Raw genomic sequence first — 15,930 nt, 5'->3', positions numbered from 1 at the left:
ATCGTCGCATAGGGCTCCTGCTGTCGTCGAGGCAGGAGTCCCTGGCTGAAATATTAAATCTTCTTCAATTTTTTTTTTTTTCCCTAATTACTAGGCAGGGATAGTGAAAAGAGTGGACCTGGAAAAGTGTTTCCCAAAGCAATCTGACTTCAAGCTTTGCATTTCTTTCATCTTCAGGAAAGGGGGGGGGGGAAGATAAAAAAGGGGGAAAAAGCAGGGGGGAGAAGAAAGAAAGTCTTACTGATCTGTGGGGAAAAGATGTTACTTCTGGAAATGCTGTGACCTCTCTAATACCAGGCAGCATATGCTATTGTCAAAGGTGTGTGAGCAGCTGTAAATGGAAAAGGATTTCATCTTCCTGAAGAAAAGACTTCTGCACAAACAGAAGAAAGGTTCTATAGCCCAAAATGACTTCAAAGTCTGAAATCCCACACATGGAACAATGTGCATTAGCGCAGGATGAACTGTGCTGAATCACACACGCAAGAAAGAGACTCCTCAAAGCCCTTGGTCATCAGATCAGCCTGCTCCACAATAACACTGACAGGTGTCTTGCAGCCTGTTCTGCCTGCTCCCCACAAGAAGACTGAGAAACGCTAAAATATGTATTTTCCAGGCAGTCCTTGCAATACCAAACATGTCTCAGAATAAAACTGGAGGGCAGGGACTTAATACTCTTCCTCAACATTTCTGCCTCTTGTCTTAGCTTTTATTGCTGGTGCCCTCAGGAAATTACTAATTCCTGCTCGTGTGACTAGTAGAGAACCACAGTGCACTCTCCTGGGGACACCGCTCCTAGGAGCCGGCCACGCCAATGGGAAGGTGGCAGAAACAAGTAAATGACTTTACCCGCAAGACCAACAAGCAGTTAGCGAAGAGCAAAGAGATTTAAAAACGCAAGATGCCACCGCTTATAAAAGCCCCTGGCCAAACTGCCTGGGATATGCCTGCCTGAAGTGATACCCTCCTGGCAAAAACCATACAGATATTCCCTTGTTTTGGGGAAAGGGAAAACGCCAGAAGGTAGACAGTGATCTCAGAGCTCCCGATAGCAAGTTTTCTAGGTTTATCTTAACATTGCAAATAAAAATCAAATGGCAGGCTGAGGAAATCCTGCAGAAGGACTATCTTGACATTCGGGAAGCTGAAAACACAGACTGTAGGGACAGACGATAATAGCAGCAAGCAAGTAGATGGAAGGTAACATGATCATAACAGGCAGGACTTGCTCCTGTCCCTGTGAGGAGGAGATTCTGCAGGTCCTCCCTGGACTCCTGGGAGTGGCTGGAGAAACCGGCACCATCAGTGCCAAAACAGGTTGGTACTTACCATCAGACTGTATCTCATCTTTGGCTCCAAACTCTCATCCCATGCAAATGGAAAGATTTTAAGTTGTTTTGCAATGCCTACTAAAAGGAAAAAAAAAACCCAACCTGCTTTTGTCACTGTCTGTTTGCTAATTCGATGCTAAGTACCTCCAGCTCAGGCTAACACAATGACACCTTTTTTCAGTCTTTCAAAAAAAAGTGCATGGAGGTGTTCGTATAATTGCAGTTTATTTCAGCATATTTATCCTCATGGGAACCTCAAGATTTCACAGTCTGCTAGTCCGGAACTAGCTTGCTGTAAAATAAACTGCTTCATAGAGACATTCTTTATTAGGTATCTATCACTAACCTGATCTAATAATTCTTTGTGGGAGCTGCAATGAAGTGAGAAACAATGTTTCATAAACCCATCAGCACCCAGGCAGCTTTAGTGCCTTTGAAGCTGTAATAGCCTGCCCATCCAAGCCAGCCCTCTAATCAAATTAGGGGATCCTGCACAGGCCTTTAAATCTTTGCTGGAGCAGCACTACCCTCTAAAGATAAGTCCGTGATGTAGCTGTCATCTGGAACTTACTGTTTTAATGGAGCCATTCAGGGTTCTTGGGACAGAAATGCTACTCTCCAAAAGGTCTGTGCTGTCAAAGGTGTCCTGGGAAGCAGCCTTTTTTTTTTTTTTTTTTTTATACCTCCAGTCAGAAATCAGACCATTTCCATTTTCTGTACCTTGGGGGCCAATGGAAACACTGCCCTAGCACCTTCCCCCAGACTCCCACTCTCCTCAGCATTTTTCTAGGGTGGCACATACTGAACCTGCTAAAATGCTTAAACTGTCACAGCTTTTGGCACATACTCTCCCTGGGAAATGTTCCCATGGCCAAGAATCACGGCACAGTCTTCCCTTAGGAGCATGCCTTGCAGTTAACTGCTGGTCCCCCAAGAGCGAGCCTTTCCTTTCCTTCACACGTGCTGATTTTCCCACATGCAGATTTTCACACATGCTATTGTTTGTCTCCCCTCCGTTTATTTCACTGTTTTTCACCCCATGGAGTTAAGTAAAAAGGAGTGTTGGGAAGGCCACAGAAGAAATGAAGTGGTGACAGTAGAAAGCGCTGAGGGTCCTAATGGGAACACGGGATAGGGCCATGAGCAACGCCTGTAAACTTACCTCGTCTTGGGCTGAAAGACTGCTCTCTCCGCACAAAGATTAGAACACAAAAAGGGCAGTGAGCTGTTAAAAACCCTCCCCTGAAAACCAAGGTGCAGGACGGATGTACCAGCAGTTGCTCTCGAGGCAGGTATGCAGAGGAAGGAGTGACAGCTTCATCCTGCCCTAAGCTGGGCAACGGTTTGTGCGATGCTGAGCTCCCCCAAACTGCAGGAAAAGGTAGTTCAGACAAGACGCATGCATAGGCTTAGGTGATGTTAACGTGTTATTCTCACAGCCACATATCTCAGCAGTAAACGCACAAACTGCCTTTGAGAAAAGTTTTTTGCATTGAACATGCGGCTGGTTGACAGGCTCAGGGACAGAAGTGTCCCAGGCATGGTGGCTACTGCCGCGGGTGTCAGCTCTCAGAGGGCCTCACCTGCAAGGCTCTGTTCTTGAGAGGACGGCAAGGTCCATGCTCCGAGGAGGACTGCAGAGGGTCATCACCCAGGCACGACAGCATTGCAGTTTTTGGTCAGGGGGACAAGAGCACCTGAGAGTCCCACCCCAGCCCCTCTTCTGAAGTACTCACCCACACAGAGTAGCAGCCAACTACGCTCAAAAGCTCCTCCCCATGGAGAGCCAGCCGTAGCTTGACCATGAGGCAGTCACTGCAGTAGATGGTGCTCCAGCACTGCGTCATCTGCAACGGTATCAACCTGGGGAATTTTTACTTACTTAGTTGCCAGTTAACACAAACTTCTCATCACTTCTCACTTGGGTATTGAGAAAAAAGAAAACACACACTGAAGTAAACACCTTTCCTCCCCCTTCCTTTGGCTAAATTTCATCCAAACACCCATCCTCCACTGTTCCTAGTCTCACCTCCCCTTCACTGCAGTTCATATGCAGTTTCTCTGCATTCATTCAGTGAGGTGACGGGTGGTGCAGGAGGTCAGGGTCAGGTGTGTAACTGGTTGTCTTCACTCCCCCGTGCTGGTTTTTCTCCGCTCCTCTGTGCTTCCCAGTGTGTCCTACCAACAAGGATTGACCATGGCCACTGTCCCTCAGGGGTGTCCTACCTTGGCACAAGTCATCTACCACGGCCATGGTCCCTCCAGGACTGCACCCTTGGGCACGCAGCGCTTCCTTGCACAAACACATCTCCCTCCACATCTCCTCTGGCTTTGTCCACATCTCCTTACATTTCTCCTCCCATGTCTCCTCTCCTCGCGGCTGCTGATCTTCGTTAAACTTGTCTGAGCTGAGATGCTGCAGGGTCCTCTGACGGGCTGGAGTGTTGGGGCATGGTGGATTGTTCCCATCGGTTTTGGAGCTGGCTGGAAGCAGCTGTGAGGGGCAGACACAGAGATGCCCACAGGCAACTCTGCAGCCCCCAGCTGCCTGAACCTGCCACGTCCACCCAACACAGTGCTCAGGCATTAGCTTGTTGGCTGCTCTTGCATTAAACACAGTAAACCCTGCAATTTATACCCAATACAAGGGGCAGCTGAGAAGGATGTTTCCCAAGGGGGCTGGAGGAGAGCAGTGCGTGACATGGCTGGAAGACTGTACTGGAGAAACACCAGACCAGGGTAACTAAGCTTATTCTCAGAAGTAGAGAAGGGAAATCAATCACTGGAGCAAAACAGGCAGGGACAGTCATTTCTGCATACACAGTTTTCAGAAAACACATTAAAAATTTATTTTAAATATATTATAAAAGGAAGTCCATTCAACTTTAAAAACACTAGGCATTCTATCAATGATTCCCAATTTATGAAAGCTACTACATTAAAGTGCTACAAGTCCTTTACCACCCCCAGATATTAGGCTGTTGGTCCTAATATGCACAAAATAAATATACACTGATTCAAGAGGCACCATCCAGTTTTACAGATAAAATGCATGCAGTACAAGGAATAGACAAACTTAGACCTTATCACTGAGATCCTGGAGAATGCATTTTGAAACCAATTCCCTTCTCCACCCTAGAGGCTAAAGCTATTTGTTATTGTAAGGGCTAATGTTTCAGCCTATCAGCTTGATCAGTTTTTATCTTGTTTTGTGGTTGAAGTTCACATTTGCTTGCTCACTAATTGGGATTAGGACTTTTTTCCTAGAGTTGAACTAGTACTTTTAAGACCACATAGATCCAGTGGCTTTATATAAAACTCCCAAATCCCTCACATCTGCTGGAATCATTGAAGCCTTTTGGGTCATACAGAAGCATCAAGAAAGCTCAAATGCAATGAATAAAGGAGCATACTCAGCTAGCAGAGTCAAAAAGCAGACATGGGATTTTTATCAGGATTTCCTTAATCTACCATTGCCTAGTTTCATACACAGATCTCCAAGTTAAAACGTGACACTACAGAGGAGCAATCAGAGCAGGAAGCGAGTTTATTTCAGTTCCACTTTAAATTTATAATGTGAATAAATCAATCTGACTGGTTAATGAGGAATATGAAATGAATTGACAACTGTGTGTTAAATGCTGATGGAAATTTCACATCTCAGCTTTCCCATTCTCCATTGCATCTCTCCTCTCCACTGAGCCAGGTGAGGACTTGCAGCTGGTTTTAAAATATGGACTCATTAGGTCAGCAAATAAAGCACTTAAAGCTAAATCTTACACAGGTTGGGAAACTGCAGCACACAGGCTTTCCTTGCTTAAGATCAATAGGCCACTGGTAGACCGGGAGCAGTACCCAGTCTGCTCCTGACTCCCAGTCCAGCTCCCCTTTTGCTCTGTATCCTGTGAAAGACCTTTTAATCCTACCCCCCCAGACTCTGACATTAACCTGAAGCTACTCACTATTTTGGCAACAGTTTGCTAACTAACTGTTTAAGAAGCTTTTCATACTAAATGATTGTTAAAATAGAAACCTAGATTGCCACTTGTCAGATAAGGACCGACTTAGGCACCACCAGGCTCCTTTGTTGCAAGTGGTTAGAAATACAGTAGGTGAGGAAGAACAGGAACCGCAGCAGCTGGGAGTGGATGTGGGATGCAAGGGACACTTGAATCCCTTGTGCTAGCAGAGCCAGACTGTTTCAGACATAACTTTACCAGGGCTCTTTTGACTGAAAGCATGATGGGCTGACTGCTAGAGGCTGTCTGTTCTCTCCAGTCAAAACCATTCAAGTGTCTGTCCATATCTTGAAAGACAATTTAAAATGAAAGCTTTTTACCCAGCAGTTACACAATTGCCCAATACGACTTTTAGGAGATCTCTCTCCTCTCCCCCCAGTGATGTAAGCCAGCATAGCTACTATAATGATCCTACAGTAGCTACGCGAGCACTGTGTTCTCGCAATGCTGGTTGCTGGTGGTGCCTGTTTGACTTTCAGTACATTGATGTCTCAGTGCAGCAGGGAGGAGGAAAGTCTGCTGAATGGAACTCTCCAGTAAAGGAAAGCAAAGCCCTGTGCATAGAGTACTGTAAAACAAACCAGGAAGAAAGTTAAGCTGAGAAATTGCTTTCTTGCTACTTCTGTATTAGAGATTTGAACATACCCTTTAAAAGTTTCCCAGTGATGGAAGGCATCGACTTTCTGAAAGACACTTCTGCTACAGATTTTATATGCCTTTGGGATCATTTGTGATTTCTGATTTGGACACTTAGAAAATAAAATGCAGGACCTTGCATGCCAGTGAAATGCCTGAGCCTTCACCATGAGGTGAAACATCCAACAGCTAACCAAGACATCCTCTGGTCTAGCTTTAGTTGTTACAGTGTACCAAGAGGAAGCTGCCATCCTTTCCAAGTCTTCCAATTAGGAGTGACACCCCCACCCCACCCCCCGGAGTCATTAATGGTATCAATTTAACAGAGGAAACCCAGGAACTTCTGAATTACTGTCGTTCACACAGATTTTGCACTTAAAGTCAGACATTTTAAAAAACACACACAAACACTGCACGAGTCAAGCTTTCTCTTGCATCCTTATCTCCCAACCCCTTCCCCTCTTCTCTCTTGTCCAGCAAGGCACTGGGAAATGGTTCAAGTTTAAGCATTTGCTGTACATTTACATTTAAAAAGGCACATCTTTATTTTAATGATGCTGTATTCCCCTTTCAGTAAGGCTCACATGTTCTTCTATTATGGTGTGGAAAAGAAAGTTAATTTCCCAGGCATGAAAAAACACACCTTGCACACATAAGAGCCCCAAACCTATCACTCTGTTTGTAGGCCTTAGAGATTAGCACCAGTATAAATCAACAACAGCTTCAAGAGCAAATCAAAGTATTATTATGTGACATAACACACATCCAGGGATCCCCCTGTTGTCTGGGATTCTGATACTTAAAAGCATTAGAATTTATGCAGCCATGGAGAGAGGGGTGTTTGAATACTTCTGGGGAAAAAAATATGAAAACATTTATTTTGCATTAGATAATCACTGGTATTTAATCTCCAGTCTTAACTTGCATGCAGATGTGAAGATTTGCTTATGTATTCATGCTTTAGCAATTTTGCTTACAAATAACCAAAAGTAATTGGAATAATTAACCAGATTGCCCAGCAAAGGCTCAATTAAAGATGTAGATGACGAAATACAGCTTCTATTTCTCAATCAGTGGATGGTTGGCTATATTAAGTCTCCTCATTAGTCAGCAAAGCCTCTAGGGTATTGAAAAGTATAATTGATGTAAATAAATTAATAGCTCAAAGCCCAGCGAGCCAGTCAGAAGTGTACAGAATTTGTGAGGCACTTATCACACTCAGATCCCAAACCTTCAGAAAACAGATCAGATCAACCCTGACGAAGATGACCCAGTAGGACTGCTCACACTAAAGCTCCAGTTTCCAGGTACTGGTGGTCGGTTGTCAAACAGGAATTGCCTCAACAATTACTTAATCTTTTGGTGCAAACTGCTAAGAGCTGTCCTTTCTCTCCACATTAAGATCACTAAGTGGTAAAAGACCCGTTCATTACTGCAGTTCTCTCTGAAACAAGCATCCAGCAGCCAAGCAGCTAGGGCTCTCTTCACAAGGTGAGCCCAAGTACAAAGCAAGCCATGCATTTTAGAAACAGAAGCTAATCCTCTCATTAGAAAACTAAGACACACAAAGTTGCAAGCTGCAAGCAGAATGACCTACCATCCATTTATATAATTTGCTGATTGTGTCCCAATTTTAAAAAACTAGCACTGTTCATGGACAAACAGCTTCTTGTTCCACAGGTATTAAAACATTCATAAAGACATCTAGTCAGGCCATCTAGTGATCCACAGTCAGCACTACTAGACTAATGACAGCATTAATAACTTAAGGGAAGCAAGTCAGACACAAAGCACTGGAAGGTGGTTCTGTCTCCCAGAGAAATGAAAAGGGATCCTAATGACAGACATATTGTAGTTACTGAGAACATAAGATGCCAACTCTGTCTGATGCTGGGCTCACTTCCGTAGCAACACTGCTGCAAAACTGTCACAAGGAAAGCCTAAAGCTTTTTTTCTTTCTTCACTCCAAAAATGTTAGACACCAACACATTCGGCAAGCTCGGTCCCAGCTGTAATGCAGTGCCCGTGCTTCCCTTGCTTCGTGACTGCACGTACCAGGTAAGTTGGCAGAAGAGGTCAGACATGGCCTCAGCTGTGAGGACGAGAGAGGTGGAAATGACTTTGAGCCTCACAGTCAATACTTCAGACTTGAGAGCTTGAGAGACAGATAGTTGTGTCCTAGTTTGCTCCCAGTTGACGGACACAGCACTACATGGCCTCAAAGACATCTGAAACATGGGCAATGATCCTGCAATTGGCAACATCAGAAAAGGTTTCTTACTTCTGGAGCTCTGCAGAGGGAGCCAGCCTGCTTGTTTCTTGACACTAGGCAAAAATCTCCTTGCCTTCACATGACAGAAAGACACCCCAGAGCAGAGCTTCCCTGCCCCTCCAAGGAGGGGAAGTCCGTTAATCGTACTTATCAAGAGTCCCAGAGGGTTGCCCCACTCCTACCCTGAGTGTTTCAGCCTTTCACTCCCAGAGCTGGCTGCACACTACCTATTCTTGCAACATTCCTGCATGGGCAGCTGGACAAACTGCGGAGCTGGGCAATTACTAGCAAAGGGCTAGTTTTATTGATTTACACAGCATCTTTGCAAAAAGTTAATTGCACCATCATTCACAGCTTTTACTAGAAAATGCCACTGCTGTCTTCAGTATAAGACTAAGTCGGCTGAACTAGTAAATCTGTTTTTGCAACAACTTCATTTTAAACCAGGGTGGGTTTTTTTTAAACACTTGCTTCAGACAGACTTGAAACCAATGGTCCTCTATTCATCCTTCAGTGTCAGTACTTTTTTCCAGCTCCTGGGATGAGACAGTTCTGGTTCACTGTCTGGCAGATCCTGCAGCCAAACCAGAAGGGTAATACCTTGCGCACTGCTAACTGACTACACAAGGGACAGGGTACCAGTGAAATGGGCCCATCAACCCCACATCTCTGCTTAAGCAAACAGATTTCCAGTCACAGTAAACTTTACAGTGCTGTGCGTGTTGGGAAAACAGGAGAGATTAACAGCACATTCCCACAAGCCTAGAACACTACTGACCACAAGACTCATGACTGCAACAAACTACAGACTGATGAACAAATGGATAAAGACCAATGGCTAATCTCAGCCCTGACTTAATTATCCTGAATTAATCTGCTCACACCAACTGTGAATTAAGTTAGCCTTCAAACCTCTAAAGGAAAAATGGAAGTTGCATTCATGTAGTAGATTTAACTCTGAGAAACCCTAGAGGTGTCTGTGCTAAAAAGATTCTGAATAAGGGGCAAATTTGGAACCTGATATCCAAAGGCTCTTAGCAAAAATCTTCACCTGTAAGAACTGTGCTTACTTAAAAACCCTCTGTTAATCTTTCACCTTGAAGATTCAACAGTGAGTGACAAACTGACTGCAAAGTGAATGGACCAGAAATCCAGATTCCTCATCGCTAATAACTACAGCGATATTCCTAACGCTTGGCTGCACCTCCACTAGAGCTCATTCCTTTATCAGAGCTATGATTTGGAAAGTAATAATACTCAACCTGTTTGAAATATATTTTAGTTTAGGGCAAAAAAAAAAAATCATTTCATTTTACATTTTGATGGCCTTTTTTCTTTTTTTTTTTGATCACAGGATTAAATCTTGTGTTCAAGATTTTACTTATATGGACTTTGGAAGATAAAGCACCTATGTGGGAATGCTTCAGCGGGTAGTATAGCCGCTACAAAAAGTCCTAGAGGGTCCTGGATAACAAAATCATTTAACACCAGACCCAGCTGGGAAATAAACCAAAACAAAGCAAAAAAAAAAAAAGCAGTTTGAATCGCATTCAGACTCCTCTAAAAACAGAGTTTCCGTTCAGTCTCAGCAAAGAAGTGGCTCTGGCAAAGCCTTTAAAATTCCACCATCCACAGAAGAGAAGGATGCAGCATCTTTGCAATAAAGATTGGCCTGCTAGTTAACCTTCTCCTGAGATTCTCCCTTTTACCTTCATTAACTGTTTAAAAAAAAGTATTCTTAAAAAAATTTTTTGTAACCCTCCCCAGTAAAAACTATAATTGTAAAATATATATATATATATATATTTTCTCAGTCTTTTAAAGATCAAGATTTCTGTTAAATTTTTCCAAGACGGTTGAGTTTGTGTGTTCAAATATCCACTGCTGTGTTGGAGATGAAGGATTGCAGCTATTCATAAAGATCTTTCGGTCACTCTCACTGCAGTCCATACAGCTGCCACTTACTGGATGGTAGAGGGTCTTGTCCTGGAGAAGAGAAATTTGACGTGAGGTTGCTAAGCAGAGAAGCAAAGCTGTTTTAAAACCAACAGAAAGAAGACTTAAAAAACAAGGCAAGCTATTTTGTCACTTGGATGTATCTGAAGAAGTTGTTCCACACTTAACTGGTTGGCAAGTGTCAGGGTCCATTCCCACCCTTTACAACGGTATCCAACCCAATCCTCACATCTGCACTGGGAAGCTCTAAAGCCATGCCTGAAGCCAGGTTCTCCAGCCTACAGGCTCACATCCTGCTGCAGTCACTCCACAGAACAGTGCATGCAGATTGCAAGGACTAGGACAGGACATTTAGTCAAGAATTTACTCACAAAAATTTGCCCATAAAAGCAGTGCTTAGTAGGAGGATGAATAAATCCTTATCTACTTTTGGCATGATCTTCTAGTATTCAGAACAAACCAATAAACACAGCACACCTCTTTGCAAACAGGTTTTGCAAGGGTGTTGCATCACCTCACGGCCAGCTGTGGACAAGACTGCAAGGAGAGTGTCCTTCTGCTTAGCAAGCCCTATAGAAGCAGTCCTCACCATTTCTAACCAGTGGAACAGGGGAGTCACCTCTTTCTAATCAAGGGTAATTAAGGCACAATGACAACAGATTGTCTGCAGATTCTCTTATGATAGCTACATGAAGAGAAGGAATAAAACATGCGTGGTGACATTTTAAGGAAATTTAAGTGCCTACAGGCAATTTGACACACACTCACTTGTCGGTATCTCCAGAGCTGGTTCCCCTTCATTCCATGACAGTCATAGAGGGTCACAGGGCTGATGTGGGAAATGGCATCAAAACAAAACTTCTTGGTGTGCTGAGGATCCCCGGGACGGATGTCTTCTCTCCAGCTGAATGTGAATACCTGCCAGGACAAACAGGACCCTCAGGATGGCTGGTACTGGGCACGGTGCTTTCACCAGCAGAACGACATTCCCTTCTTTGCCCACAGGGTGGGGATGGCTTCAGGGAAAGGACAATATCTTCTAGCGTAAAAGTACTTCCACCTCTGGGGACAGGGACTGCCGACTAGGGGAGTCTGTAACAGCTACCCTGCCAACTACCACACATTATGCTAAATGAGACTGTGCTGCTGCAAACAGCCATGCTAGTTAGCTTGGGTACTAATAGCAGCCTTGAATGTCTCTGCAATGCAGGCATACATCATGGATTAAGTGAGCAGCTGACCAATTACAGCACTTCACAGCTAGCAAAAAAGGCAGAGAGCTACAGGAGCTCTGACTTAACATTAGCAGTAAACACCCGAGCCTGCACAGGCAGCCTGCAGTCACCTTGAGAAGAGTCTGTCCCACGCCTCCTGGGACAAGAGAGCAGGACCCCACAGCTCCCCACCCCACTCCACAGGAGCGTCGGAAGGGCAAACACTAGGATAATGCTTCCTGGTGCTCTCTTCTACTGACCCTGCAATGATCTCTCAGCACTTTCGGGTGAAACTAAAGGAGGGATACTACAGAGGAGAAAGGGGTTTAGCTCTAGTAACCAGGCACAACCTATGCCTGGCAATGCTGTGGCCCTGACAAAAGCTGCCAGCTGCCAGCGCATGTGGCCTGGAAATCCCTGAGCCTCAGGGTTGGACCATGGGCAAAGAGTCAGTGGAAGTAACACCACATACATCTCTGCTCCTTGCCCTGCCCCCTTGGCATTTGCTTTTGGCCATGGCTTGAGACAGTAGTGTGGTCAAGCTGCATCTTCAATCTGATGATCATGGCTTGGCTTATGATGTGTTTTAGCATTGTAGGACTGAATCCCACAAAAGATAAACTTGTCTAAAGGCAGGCACTGGTGTCAAGCTTTTGCCTTCTGATTTGACAAGGACAGCATCTCTGGCAAGGGTGCAAGTGTCCTCTGTGACCAGCACTAGGCAACATGGTTCTGCACGGCTACCAGCCAGCACACCTCTCAGCCCCCAGCGGGAAGGGCTGTTCTGGGGGCTCCTTTTGGAGCCAGGTGGAAGAATGGTCCTCCCTTCAGAGAGATCTCATGGGGCAGTAAGAAAGATGAGTAACGAGCAGGGTGCTACTATTTGAAGCAGCATGGCCAAAAACTTTTGCACAAAAAACCTACTTTGTTTCTGTCTCTCTTTTAAACCTCTCTTGGGAGAGAAATTAGCACAATCATTTAGGCTCAATGCTACACAGAAGTTCAAAACACATTATCCTCCTAAACATAAGCCAACACTAATTGTTCAGGATCCTCCTGACACAACAGAAGCTTAGTTTTGGACTGTGCCTGAGTAAATTGGTTTTGTTTCTAGTTTTCATGCATCAAAATTGATATGCAACAACCCTCTGTCTCCTACTACTGAAGCCATTCCCCTGAAGAGTTATGCATGGCTCTGTAATAGAGGCATTGTTTTCTTGATCTTTTCTCAGCTCAGCTGCTACAGTTTAGACAAACTAATATTTCCCTCCCTTCTGTGACAATAAAGCTGTCATTTCTGGCACCTTATATGTTGAGAGGGTGAATCTATAGCCTGGCCAGTTTCATCTCTCTCCAGCAATGGTTGGGTGTTTATAATGCATTTGCCTCCTGTCAGAAGGATGATAGTAAGCCGTTATTGAATGCTCCTGCAGGTTCATTAATATGCATGATGCTCCTCTATCACTTCTTTCAGTACAACCTTTGAAGTTAATATTCACTTTGTTACATATTACAGCTGCCTTGTTACTGGTTTATTATTTTGGCATATTGTTTTCTTGTATTTTCTTTTGTTTGCTCTGAGAACTTCAAAGCAGAGGTAAAAGCTCCGCACAAAGTCTACTAGGCTCCAGACCCTGCCACAAGTACAAGCCACATCCTGCTACAAGCCCATCATGTATAATTAGCACTTGAGCCTTAGGGTGCACAGCTCCTTCTGTTTACCTGACAGAGTTCTGCAACGGCCTTCCTTCTCAAACATTTGTTCTTACAACTTCTCCCTCCCCAAATTTATTTAGGGGCTGATGATTTATCAGAGGGACTGTTACCTGCACGTTGTTCCACGCTGCCTCTCCTCTGTCCTTCACACAATTTTCCAGCCTCAGTGGGGATCCCAGGGCTCCATGCTTAGTATCCACACACAGTCCAGTTCCTACATTGCGTATCTGAAATAGTAAATTAGTCACTGAATCTCCTACTCTTATCAAGTGACAGGAAAGAAGGCTTAAATTGCCTCAAATAGTGGCAGTATTTGCATGAAGACAGTTTTAAGATTCCTCACTTAACTATCTATCTGAGCTGGCAGATAACAACTAGAAAAAAAGCACAGGAACTCAAAATGGGACCCATTGCCAGCTGTACAATAACCACCAGGACACAGCAAAACCCATTAGCTACAGGACTGCAGAGCCCACTATGTTGTTGTGTGTAACAATCCATGACTTCACTCCTGGGTTGATTCTTTTCCCAGAACACAGCTGACTTTCAAAAACAGGGATGGTTTTCCTGGCTTTCAGATGGGAAAGCTAAGGAAGAGAGTAGCTCAATACAGTTGTGTAGCCTTTTGGAAATACAAAATTTCTACTATTGCTCAGCTGCTGTCTCTCCCTAGTCCTCCCTGTTGGCATGTTCTGCCTTCTACTAAATATGCAACATGCAGAGCAAGCCAAGTCTCTATTCTCTTTGTAGCTGTGCATTAGTAGAAATGGCTGCCTAACTGACTTCTTTGATCAGGCCAATATAATGGTAGAGAAGTTCTGGTCTTTGAAATATATTAAGCAGGATCCTTAAACACTCGCTTGCTACCTTACTCACAGCAAACTGGTACTGGAGCACATGGGTAAGGCAACTTTAAGAAAAACAAACCACAGCCTGTTTGCCCACTGCAGATACCAGAGCACAAACTTGCCTCTCCCCAGGCAGCTGCTGGAGGTTCCACTGGTGGGTAAAACTTTGGCAAGTCCCACGCGACCTCATTCATGAACCACTTGAAGCTTTTGCAGTTGAGATTGTTGCGAAGTTCCTTCTGAGCTGCGACATCCCCTGCAGAAAGATGCCGGTACTCTGGTCTACGCTGGTATATGTACTCTGCATATTCGTCCATCCACACCTCAGCCACCCGCTTCAAGTTCTGTGTGGGTAACAGCCACGTGTGAAAATGAGAGGGAAAAACACCTGAGAACACTCTGCACAAACTACTGACATTAGCATTCAGAACAGCTCTTGTGTTTTTGCTCAGAAAGGATTTTCATTCACATCCACTCTTTCTCTCCACCTTCAGGACGAAGATTATTTTTATCATTTTCTAGTTCCAAGGGACTTTTAGAAAGATATTTTCAGCTGAGGTCAAAACAGAATCCTGGCACTTGGCCATTATATCTTGTTCCTTGTGGCTAAGAAAAACAACATTAATCAAAAGTTAGTTTTTTTTTTTCCTTTTCCTTTTTTTCCTGTAAAGACGCTAGTCAGAAAATGATGCTGGTAAATACCACTGGACATTCAAAGGTCCCTGACAAAAAGCTGCTTTCTTAAATCCTTCTTATTGCATCTTTTATATCCATCTAGGAATGGGATTTGCAGTACTCCCTTCTGGAAAGCTTCAGTTCACAATATTCTTTCTTACCACTCTTTTTCTGTTTTCTTGGGTAAAAAGCTGTTTAAGAGAAACTCTGAGATACCGCAGGAATATGGAACTTTCAAGGTGATGACCCTTCAGAATAGAAGCAAAGGGTTTACTTGCTGGCAGCAGTATATTTCACATATCGCTGTAAAGCTTAATCTACTGTGTAATTCCAAAACAGCAGTGAAAACCACCCTCTCGAGATACCCGCCCTACTGCTTCTCACAACACACTCAAGAGACCATTGGACCTTGGACTGTTCTCTGGCAACTTCAGGTACATTCTTGGTGCCACACAGTAACATGCCATATGCAGTCATGACTTCAGCAACCCAACAGCACGGCCCACCATGCATGAAGGTGGTCAGTCCAGCAGTGGTCATTTACTACCAAAAGAATTCAAATGTTAAGAATGATCAGTGTGCTGACCTTGCTCTAAACGTAGCCTACGCGCAACAAGAGCAGGTGCTCACCTCAAGGTGACTGTATGATCTTAGATGCCAAGAAACAGCCTTCCCTACACCTGTCTGCCATCTCCTTCCAGCACTGTGGGAGTATGCAAGAGCAAAATACTGAATCAAAAGAAATATAGCTCCTTCTTGAAGAGATGGCACAACAGGAGAGCACTCTATCGCTCTGACAGGTCATTGCTGGGCTGAGTAATAAATCCAAATCTATAACTAGGGCGATGCTATTAAACTGGGAAACATTTTAACACTGTGCAAGCCATAAGACTGCAGAACAGCAGGGTAACTTTTTGCATTTTTTAGTTTTGCAGCCTTCTTGCTCCTATTTTTTTTCTCCCACCAGAGGGCAATGCAATCCCTTCTCAATTTGGAAATTAACTGGAGAAGCCTAGTGCATGATAGGCAAAAGCTCTTCCCTCTTTGGGCTACACTAGATTAAGAAATAAGATGGCACAGAACATTCCATTGTGGAAAATTACAGCTTGCTCATTCGGTGGTCTGTGATGCTTGAAGTTGAGAGGTCTTTCAATCACCAAAACAAAATCACCACACTGAAGCCTGCTGATTTTGGAAAGCACAGCTATAAAACGACTGAAGTACTATACAAATAAAGCCGTATCTTGTTTTTATTGGTGATTC

General features: G+C 44.1%; 1 protein-coding gene across 1 annotated transcript in view; it reads right to left on the bottom strand.

Annotated features, from left to right (window-relative positions):
• Nucleotides 1–4,155: 4,155 nt before the first annotated feature.
• Nucleotides 4,156–15,930, bottom strand: part of GALNT10 (polypeptide N-acetylgalactosaminyltransferase 10) — a 90,765-nt gene continuing 78,990 nt past the window's right edge. The window contains exons 9-12 of the mRNA XM_052816629.1: nt 14,115–14,336; nt 13,255–13,371; nt 10,983–11,132; nt 4,156–10,244 (exon numbers count right to left, since the gene is read on the bottom strand). Of these exons, the coding sequence (XP_052672589.1) occupies nt 10,077–10,244; nt 10,983–11,132; nt 13,255–13,371; nt 14,115–14,336 (657 nt within the window). The 3' untranslated portion in view covers nt 4,156–10,076. The remainder of the gene's footprint in view (nt 10,245–10,982; nt 11,133–13,254; nt 13,372–14,114; nt 14,337–15,930) is intronic.

Source organism: Harpia harpyja, chromosome 20 (assembly GCF_026419915.1).
Source record: "Harpia harpyja isolate bHarHar1 chromosome 20, bHarHar1 primary haplotype, whole genome shotgun sequence".
Classification (NCBI taxonomy): Eukaryota; Metazoa; Chordata; class Aves; order Accipitriformes; family Accipitridae; genus Harpia; species Harpia harpyja.
This window is presented reverse-complemented; position numbering and strand designations above follow the sequence as displayed.